This window comes from Nanorana parkeri, unplaced genomic scaffold (assembly GCF_000935625.1).
Source record: "Nanorana parkeri isolate BGI_ZX_2015 unplaced genomic scaffold, ASM93562v1 scaffold1717, whole genome shotgun sequence".
NCBI lineage: Eukaryota > Metazoa > Chordata > Amphibia > Anura > Dicroglossidae > Nanorana > Nanorana parkeri.
The window spans coordinates 134861-144933 of NW_017307985.1; the positions used below are offsets into that span (position 1 = coordinate 134861).

Below are 10073 nucleotides of genomic sequence, written 5' to 3' on the forward strand. Positions count from 1 at the left end.
TCATTTCTTGTGGTGGGTGGGGTGTCATTTCCTGTGGTGGGTGGGAGGTAATTTCCTGTGGTGGGTGGGGGGTCATTCTGCATATGTACCTGTAGAAGTGAATTGTGTGCTCGGTTGGTGCGTTGGCCGTTGTCAGGACTCCAGTTGGTTTCCAGAATCTGGTTCTGGGCCCTCAGAATGCCAAATCTATTGCCAATCACGAATTGGCCAATCAACACTTGTCATGATAGAACACACACACAAGCGATTGCCTTCCCCACCCACAGGACACTCTACCGATTTATCATACAGTGAATATAACAGCTCGCCCTATTTACCTGAGATGGGTGTAAGTACGGCTCCGGTGAGGCCAGATTGGTTTGAACAGACACACTTTTTTCCAGTAATATTTGTGGGAATCCGAGCTTATCGAAGGGGTTTCTCTTCCAGTATTTGCCGTCCTGCTGTGCCAGCGCCTCGTCCTCACTGAAGGCTCTGACCACAGGGCCGGGCATAGGTAGAGGCACGGCACCGTCGCTCTCATAGCCAGAGCCATCTTTCTGAGAGTCCCAGCTGCTCCTCTGCTTCATGTGGAAATGGGCCTGTTGGGCCTCCCAAGCCAGCCGGGCCTGGGCCATAAAGGTTTCGGGAGAGCCGCGGTGCATATCGGACTCCGACGACCGGCTCTCTGTCCGGCTCATCAGCGGCCTGTTGGGCATCGATGAAGGCCTTTCCTCCACCATACTATGCTCATTCATTTGCTCCCTCTCCGCGGTAACATCACCGGGAGCAGAGTTTGGTTCCTGGGACAAGGACGGTTTCCTGCTTTTCCGTTTTCTTGTGTTGGGGGAGTAGCTCGTAGAGGACATGCTGTCCTGCTGACTGGACCAAGACATGGAATCTTCTGAATGAAACTGCTGTTGCTGCTGTTGTTGTTGGTTGAGCCGCAGATCTGCGTTATCCATGCTGCTGTAGTCTCCAGACTTCACCTCCAGACGATGGTCCCTCATATAGGGTGGATTGTGCTGCAAGGAGTAAGACCCACCAATGGTATTAGGTGTGTATTTATGCCGGATACCCGTTTTCATCTTTGGGCTGGACCCTGACTGTTCTACATAGACCAACTGCCTCACGTACTCCTTGCCAGCTGGGCTGTAGTCCAAGCTCATGAACCTGTCAGAGCACTTCTGTTTGGTCAACACAAGCTGTTGGTATGGAGAGTTGGAGACCTGTTTGGGGGACTGTAGGTAGCCGTGTGACTTGCGTACAGGTGACTTTTGAGGGGACATTGCCCGGTAATTGCCACTGCTGTCGAACTGCATTTCCATGGGCGGTTCGTCGTAGATGGGAGCCTGGTACTCCATGGGAGGTTCTTCGTACAGCGGGGGCTCGTACGCATAGCGTGGGGAAGAAGGTTGGGACTCATTCGAGTGCTTTCGGTGTTGAGATTGTAACGTGCAGAATGATTCGCCTCGCCCAAGGAGCGGCGAGCAAGAGCCAACATGTTCCGCTCTTTTTAAATACGGTGAGGATTTTCTTTCGGGGAAGAAGACAGAATTGTCCGTGTCTACAGAAAACGTCTGCATGATGGGGGAAGGCTGCCCCCCCGATGGCCGGCGGGACCGGGTGCCCTGGGCATTGTCAGTAGTGTATCCATTCCCCTGGTGCATCAGAAAGCTCGGCTCCCGATCCGTAACTTTGATCAACATTCGTTCTTTGGTGCCCGTGTTCCATCTGAGAGATGATGTCCTGCACGGAGACACGACAAAGTGTTACAATTCAGAATGAAGGATCAATAAACAAATATTTTGATGCACTATCAATATCTGACATATTCAGCCTAATGCAAAAAAATTAAGATTAAAAGAGAACTGTGGGGTAAGTATTTTTCATATACATATACTAGCGTTCTCCCGTGACCCAAAGCTTAGTATACTGCGAGCTACAGCTGGCGGTATACTGAGACCGCCGCAGCCGGGACGGATCCCGACATTACTGTCGAGATCCACCCACCTGTGTGAGTGACAGCTGGCTCTGCCTATCTATCTGCCTATGTGCCCGCCCCCTCCTCTGTCAGTCAGCGCGGGGGAGGAATCCCTGCAGGGAGAGGTGACTGACAGTCACGGCTCTCTGCAGGGAGATGATCGAGAAGTGAGCGAGCGACGGTATGTGTTCACTCACTTCCCGATCCATTGAGCCGACGTGTGACAGTCTCATTGTCACAGGTCGGCTAGAACTATGAGGATGAGTGATTTTCACTCGCCTCATAGTTCTCCTTTAAGTGATACCCTTTATTGGCTAACTTACGTTATGAAAGATGCAAGCTTTCAGGGCCCGTTAGGTGCCTTCTTCAGGCTTCATAGATCCTGAAGAAGACCTAATGGGTCCAAAAAGCTAATACTGGGGGCTTAAGGAGAACGCTATGTATAATAGTGGAAATAAGCACACCAAGCCGAAAAATACTTACTGTTATAATCCACATTTTAGGACTGAAAATTACTTAAAACCCCCAAAACATGATATGTTTTCTGAAAGCCAAGAACCTATAGAATACAATGGTGGCAGTTGCAAATTTTATTGTTGCACGATATTAGCACAACTCCTTATCAAACCCCAAATAGAATACCTGTTTTCTTTAAATAAAATGTAAAAGACGAGTTTACAACCAGTAAATAAATACCCAACATGCCCAGGTTAAAAATTGCGTCCGTGAAACTGCGACAAAAAATTCAGTACCCCAAAAAGTCCATAGACGATGCTTTTAAAAGCCCCCCACAGGTCATCAGTTTAGAGATACGCCTTAATATTGTCCCTAGAATTATTGCTTTCAGTCCTGCGTGAGCGGTGATGCCCAACATGTGTAGCGTGATCGTAGTTTTCATACGTAGGCGCACCCGACGCTTGTTTACGTGAAGACGGGCGTGCTCGTGGGGGCGGGGGACTTAAAAAATAAATGTTTTATTATTTTTATATTTAGGGTTAATATTTAATATTAATTTTAAAAATTGTTTTGTTTTTTTTTAAACTTTACTTGCTATCACAAAGGGGGCTAACACACAGCCCCTGTGATAGCAGATTGGCAGTGACAGGTACTCTTTAAGGTGATGCTGGGGGTCGAAAAGACCCCCCAGTGTCACCTTTACACTCTCAATAAGCTATTGAAGTGCAGATCGCGCTTCAGGAGCCCAGCACTGACAGCTAAGGGACCGGAAGTTATGCAATACACGTCGCTCCCGGTCCCATAGAATGGGGAGTAAATATTAAACGGGCCAATGCCAGTGATGCACACTGGACGTCACTGGACGTGAAGGGGTTAAGGAGATCACTATTCATCCACTTATCAGATTTCTGAAGCTGGAGGCACCATGCACAGTAACTGTTACTCAATCCACAGTGCTGATATAAGTGCTACAAGTGTCCAGTGTAGGGCTGCAACCAACTAATCGAATAATCAATAGTGGTCAACTATTCTCATTATCGATTAGTTGGTTGAATCCCCTGGCTCTCTCCTACACGCTGGGAGGAGGGCACAGCAAGCAGTGGGCGAGTGCAATAAGCTAGCCTGCTATTGGCTATTGCTGTTTGAAATGGCCAATAGCAGGCTGGCTATTGCACCTGGCCACTACCTTCTGTATTTACATTCAGCTGCCGCCTGCTGAATCTTGCCGCTGTCATTCCTCCGCTGAAAAAAAGTCATTTTTGGTTTCGGCCTGACAAATTCTGCTGCAGGAGGTGCTTGGCAGTGCCATTCATTTCAATGGCACCCCAAACACGCCTCCCACCCACAGTGTGATCGCCGGCACTGGAACGCACGGTACCGCAATGCTGTGCATTCCAGTGCTGTGCGATTGCAAAGAATTGTGCGTGCCGTTTTACTCTCAAGTAAACTTTATGTTTGTATCACGGCATTTGTGTATTTTATTTTAAATTAAAAGTGCGAATGCGATATATGCCAACTTTTTACGTGAGCGAGTTTTTAATAAAGTTTTTTTTTAATAGAAATGACAAGGTGTGCGCAATGGTGCGTGTCTTCTCCTATTCTGGGCTGATACAACGCGAGGTTATATATTGCTGAGTGCCCATGTGGAGCAGTAGGAGATTCACAACATGCGGATCTGTGTCTGGGTATAAAGCCCGTCCGGCCATAAAGAGGTCTGTTCTAGATGTGAGCAGCACTGTATTGGGTGTGCGCACGATGGTGAGCTGGTGGTGGAGGAGAAGTTTGGAATATCAACACTTATATTTTTGGGTGTATAGGCCTTTCATTGACTGTAGTGTGGCACATATATATATATATATATACTGTATATACAGATTTTCTTGTACATGTATTGTTTATGGGACATTGAGAAACACTGTTTTGATAGGTATGTGATTGGTATATCTATTATATACAAAATATCCTATCAGCCATAACATTATGACCACCCCGCCTAATATTGAGTAGGCCCCCCCCTTCTGACCCATCCAGGCATGGACTCCACTAGACCTCTGAAGGTGTGCTGTGGTATCTGGCAGCAAGCCGTCAGTAGCAGATCCTGTAAGTTGTGAGGTGATCGGCCTCCATGGATCGGACTTGGTTTTCCAGCACATCCCTCAGATGATGGATTGTATTGAGATCTGGAGAATTTGGAGGCCAAGTCATCACCTCAGACTCGTTGTTGTGTTCCTCAAACCATTTCTAAAGCATTTTTGCAGTGTGGCAGGGCGCATTATCTTGCTGAAAGAGGCCACTGCCATCAGGAATTACCGCATCCATGAAGGGGGGTACTTGGTCAATAGCAATGTTTAGGTCGGTGGAACGTGCAAAGTAACATTCACATGAATAGGAGGACCCGAGGTTTCCCAGCAGAACATTGCCCAAAGCATCACACTGCCTCCCTCAACTTGCCTTCTTCCCATAGTGCACTCTGCTGCCATCTCTTCCCCAGGGAAGTGACACACACGCACCCGGCAATCCACATGATGTAACAGAAAAAGTGATTCATCAGACCAGGCCACCTTCTTCCTCTGCACCGTGGTCCATTACTAATGTTCACATGCCCATTGTAGGGGCTTTTGGTGGTGGCCATAGATCAGCAAGGGCACCCTGACCGTCTACGACTACACAGCTCCATACACAACAACCTGCGATGCTCTGTGTGTTCAGACACCTTTCTATCAGAACCAACATTACCTTTACCAGCAATCTGATCTCCAGTATCTCTTCTATTGGATCGGACTTCACGGGCCAGCCTTCCCTCCCCACGTCCATCAATGAGCCCTGGCCATCCATGACACTGTCACCAGTTCACGGGTTTTCCTTCCTTGGACCACTGCAGACCGGGAACATCCCACAAGAGCTGCAGTTTTTGAGTTGCTCTGACCCAGTCGTCTACACATCACAATTTGTCCCTTGATAAAGTCCCTCAAATCCTTATTCTTGGCCATTATATCTGCTTCCCTTCCAACACATCAACTTCAGGGACAAAATGTTCACTTGCGTCATAATATGCCCCCCCCACACTTCCAGGTGCCATTGTAATATACCCCCCAATTCCAGGTGTCATAATAATATATCCCCCCACTTCCTAGTGTCATTGTAATATATCCCCCCACTTCCAGGTGCCATTGTAATATACCCCCCAATTCCAGGTGTCATAATAATATATCCCCCCACTTCCTAGTGTCATTGTAATATATCCCCCCACTTCCAGGTGCCATTGTAATATACCCCCCAATTCCAGGTGTCATTGTAATATATCCCCCCCTCCAGGTGTCATTGTAATATACCCCCCCACACTTCCAGGTGTAGCCCCTTTTGCAGTACTTACTGCCATTACTTTTGCACGATATTCTAATTATTCGAGTTTCACCTGTATATATATATAATTTTCGGCGCAGCACATATACACTCACTTTAGAATGATTAGTAATTGGCGTTTATTATTGTTAGCAGTGACATTGGCGCAGAGGTTGTATCGGTTTGACATTTGAAGGTGTGATTGTCTCAGACTTCACTACTATACAATAATAAGCTCGGCACGGTTCTCACAAGCACAAAAAACCGCCCCGGCACAGTCAGATGAAAGGGCTGCGCTCGAGGCTGCCGATCTCTCCGCGTTTCCAGCAGGCCTCGTGCTCTGAATAGAAAGAATAATCAATAGACAGGCCGGGAGGCGCTTCGGCTGACACGAGGCTGCCGAGAGTAGAATACTGACAATCTCCAATCACGCAGAGCCTCGCGCACGCCTCTTGAGATTGTGCTTCGCTCTTAATTCGCTCCGAACGCTTGTGCGGCTCAGGCAGAAATCCACGCCGAGCCGCGTTTAATTGGCTCCTCCGCGGGCCTGATCCTCCAGGGTAGCCGAGCACTTCACCCGCAACAGGGTCTGGCGCCGGCTAACCGGGCGTGAGGCAGGGCAAAAGACTACGGCAGGATAATTGGAGAGGCTGCGGATCTGCAGGCGATGGCTCGACATTACGAAACCAGATGAACCCTTCTTCTGACTGCAGTGGTAGATAACCCCTTCATGATCTAAGCCAACGCTCTCACGACCGGAGTGATCCGATTAAAATCGCTTTGTTGTCTCCAATCAACAATCTCAAATTAAGAAGAATAATGTGCCTGCAAAAAAAAAAAGATTGAATACTTTCTTCTCCGAAATGATCTTAAATGGAAGATTGTGAATGTGAACTCCAGTGACGGGGCACTATTCCACCCACTGACACCAATGATGGGGCACTATTCCTCCCCCTGACTCCAATGATGGGGCACTATTCCTCCCCCTGACTCCAATGATGGGGCACTATTCCTCCCCCTGACTCCAATGATGGGGCACTATTCCTCCCCCTGACTCCAATGATGGGGCACTATTCCTCCCCCTGACTCCAATGATGGGGCACTATTCCTCCCCCTGACTCCAATGATGGGGCACTATTCCTCCCCCTGACTCCAATGATGGGGCACTATTCCTCCCCCTGACTCCAATGATGGGGCACTATTCCTCCCCCTGACTCCAATGATGGGGCACTATTCCTCCCCCTGACTCCAATGATGGGGCACTATTCCTCCCCCTGACTCCAATGATGGGGCACTATTCCTCCCCCTGACTCCAATGATGGGGCACTATTCCTCCCCCTGACTCCAATGATGGGGCACTATTCCTCCCCCTGACTCCAATGATGGGGCACTATTCCTCCCCCTGACTCCAATGATGGGGCACTATTCCTCCCCCTGACTCCAATGATGGGGCACTATTCCTCCCCCTGACTCCAATGATGGGGCACTATTCCTCCCCCTGACTCCAATGATGGGGCACTATTCCTCCCACTGACTCCAACGATGGGGCACCATTCCTCCCACTGACTCCAACGATGGGGCACTATTCCTCTCACTGACACCAATGATGGGACACAGACCCCAATGATGGGGCACTATTCCTCCAACTGACCTCAATGATGGGGCACTATTCCTCCCACTGACACCAAAGACGTCTGAAAAATTTTAAGATAATTTAGAGGATGGAGAGATAGATAGATAGATAGATACACACTGAGTGCACATATCAGTAATGAACATACACACAGCTCATATTCCTGAACTCGACATCTGCTGCTGATACGGAATGCGTTGCAGGCTGGTTATGATTCCCGGGACCTAGCGTTTGGCAGGGTTTGATGAGCGATGATGAACAGGCAGACAGGTGACACTTGTGGAAGGATCCGGAGAGGAGCTACATCATTATGTGAGCGGAGAGGAGAAGGACGCCTAATGAGGGAGAAATCCCAGCACTATTAGAGCTGAACTCCGGGCACACCGTACAACAGAAGGCCCAACACTAACCACACACCGCATGTCTTCAATACTTCTGTTAACCTTCTGTATGAGCATTTCCTTCAGGTTTAGTAATGGTCTCGGGGCAGCATCTCCACTGGCTTCTTTGAGCCGTTGGACCGGACTGTATAGATGAATGCAAAAGTCTAGACACCCCTGCTCAAATGGTTTACAATGTTTATTAATTTACTGAGTGCAGCAACACGACCTCCATCTTTAATAGCTCAGGCTGGCTCCGCCCAGTTGCAATGACAGATCAGCGTTACCTGGGGACGCTGAACTGTCAGTAAACAACGACAACTTGGCGGAGCTGGCTGGCTCTGCATGTTATTCATTGGCCGGGACCTGCTAGAAGACTCTAGCAGGTCCTGTCTGTGACGGACCTCCGGTACTCAGGATGAGTATGTCTTCTTCCTTGCTCAGGAGATATTGCAACCCGCTGATCTGTAGCTCTCAGTTTCCCCAGTCACTGGTCGAGACACAAGTGTAGGGTAAAACAAACTCTGATTTATTGAGCAACAGCATAAACTTTTATTCAGCAAGTGATGAGATCAGATTATAATCCCGATCTAGAAAGGATTGTCACCAGCACACCAAAAGTTTTGAAGCAAAAAGTCCTTTATTGACAAATCGCCATCCAATATGGATGGCGGGAAAATACGGTATTCCAGCTGCAACTGGTGGGAGTGGTTGCAGCTGGTGGGAGTGGTCTGTTTTTAATATGCACTGGTATGTCTAATTAAAGGTGATGGTTTGCTTTACTGTGTCATTCTGAGCCTGATGAAGGGGTACTGCTGAGACCCCGAAAGCGCTAGTATTGGATGGCGATTTGTCAATAAAGGACTTTTTGCTTCAAAACCTTTGGTGTGCTGGTGACAATCCTTTCTAGATCTGCATTGTTCACGGGGCCGTCCGTGGTCACTACAAACACCCACCTGCTTGGCAGGTTTACTACTATTCCGGTAAGGAGTGCAGCTGGTTCTTGACTACACAGATTATAATCCCATCACATCCACCCTCCCCTCCCAATCGGTCTGATCAACACCACAGGGTTTCCCCTCCTAACGAGCTCCAGACAGCCATAGCAAGAGCCTGGCCAGAATGTCATTCAGAGAACAATGGGAGATAATGAGGGCTGGTGCTGATAGTCTTTTCATAACCAGGTCACACAGCATAACGCACTTAAACATAACCAAACACCAATACACATTTAACTTATAAACTCATCACCATGTCGTCACACCGTCCAATAGGAAACAGTTGGGCGGAGCTAGCTGTCACTGCTAGCTCCGCCCAATTGTTTTTTGTTGTTTTTTTATCCTTTTTTTCAATAATCTTTGTTCTTATTTAAATATTTTTATTTTTTTTAATTGATCATTTATTTACATTTATTTGTTTTCTACTTTTTTCACTACGGAGGTACCGAGCAGAACAGCCGAGCCGAATGCCGAAAGCCTATTCACTCACTGCCGTTCGGCCCCTATGAGAATAGGCCAAAAGGCAGAGAGTAGATGTTGGATCGGCTGAGTCAAACTCCTTCTGCACTTTTGCTCATCTGAACATGCTGAGCGTGTTCAGCTGACCGAAGGCAGCCGAAGCAAGCCGATGTACGGCTGAAATCAGCCGTAGAAGCCTGAAGTGAATAGCCGAACGTTGTTCAGCTCTCTTCACTTCGGGTCAGTTATTTACCGTATTTTTCCATCTATAAGACGCCCCCATGTATAGGACGCCCCCAACTTTTCTTACCCAAAATTCAGAAATCAATATTTTCCATGCTCTTTTGAATAACTGATTACATCCAGTTTAAATTTTGCAGAGTAAGACAGGTACCGGTATTTACCGGTATATTTTTTTGTTTCTGACATTTTTATGGGCTCCCTGTTGCATCTGGGCACTGGCTACACGCTCTCCGCAGCATCAGCTGACGTCAGGTACATAAGGCTCATGATTGGAGGAAACCTGTTAGCTTGTCTCTGCAATCGGAAGTTTCACTCGTGAGGCTTGTTTGCAGAGGTATCGGCAGTTTCGCAACCGCGGTACTCCTCTCGGCCCCCCGTGTATAAGAAGCCCCTCCGTTTTTAGGTAAATATTTTTAAGAAAAAGTATAGTCTTATACATGGAAAAATACAGTACTTGTGAATAACCCTCTAAGACTCTTCATCATTCAGAGTGACAATGCTGCTGTGTCATTCTACCGCAGAACAAACAGTGTTGTCACCCTGTTTCAGGAAGTGGAAATATGATGGATATACTGGCAAGATCTACAGGTAAAACAATA

The 10073-nt window shown here is 47.7% G+C and overlaps 1 protein-coding gene across 1 annotated transcript in view; it reads right to left on the reverse strand.

The window, feature by feature from the left end:
* Positions 1–10073, reverse strand: part of ARHGAP39 (Rho GTPase activating protein 39) — a 122074-nt gene that overhangs the window by 52404 nt on the left and 59597 nt on the right. Inside the window, exon 3 of the mRNA XM_018571262.1 lies at positions 318–1728. Within this exon, the coding sequence (XP_018426764.1) occupies positions 318–1728 (1411 nt within the window). The remainder of the gene's footprint in view (positions 1–317; positions 1729–10073) is intronic.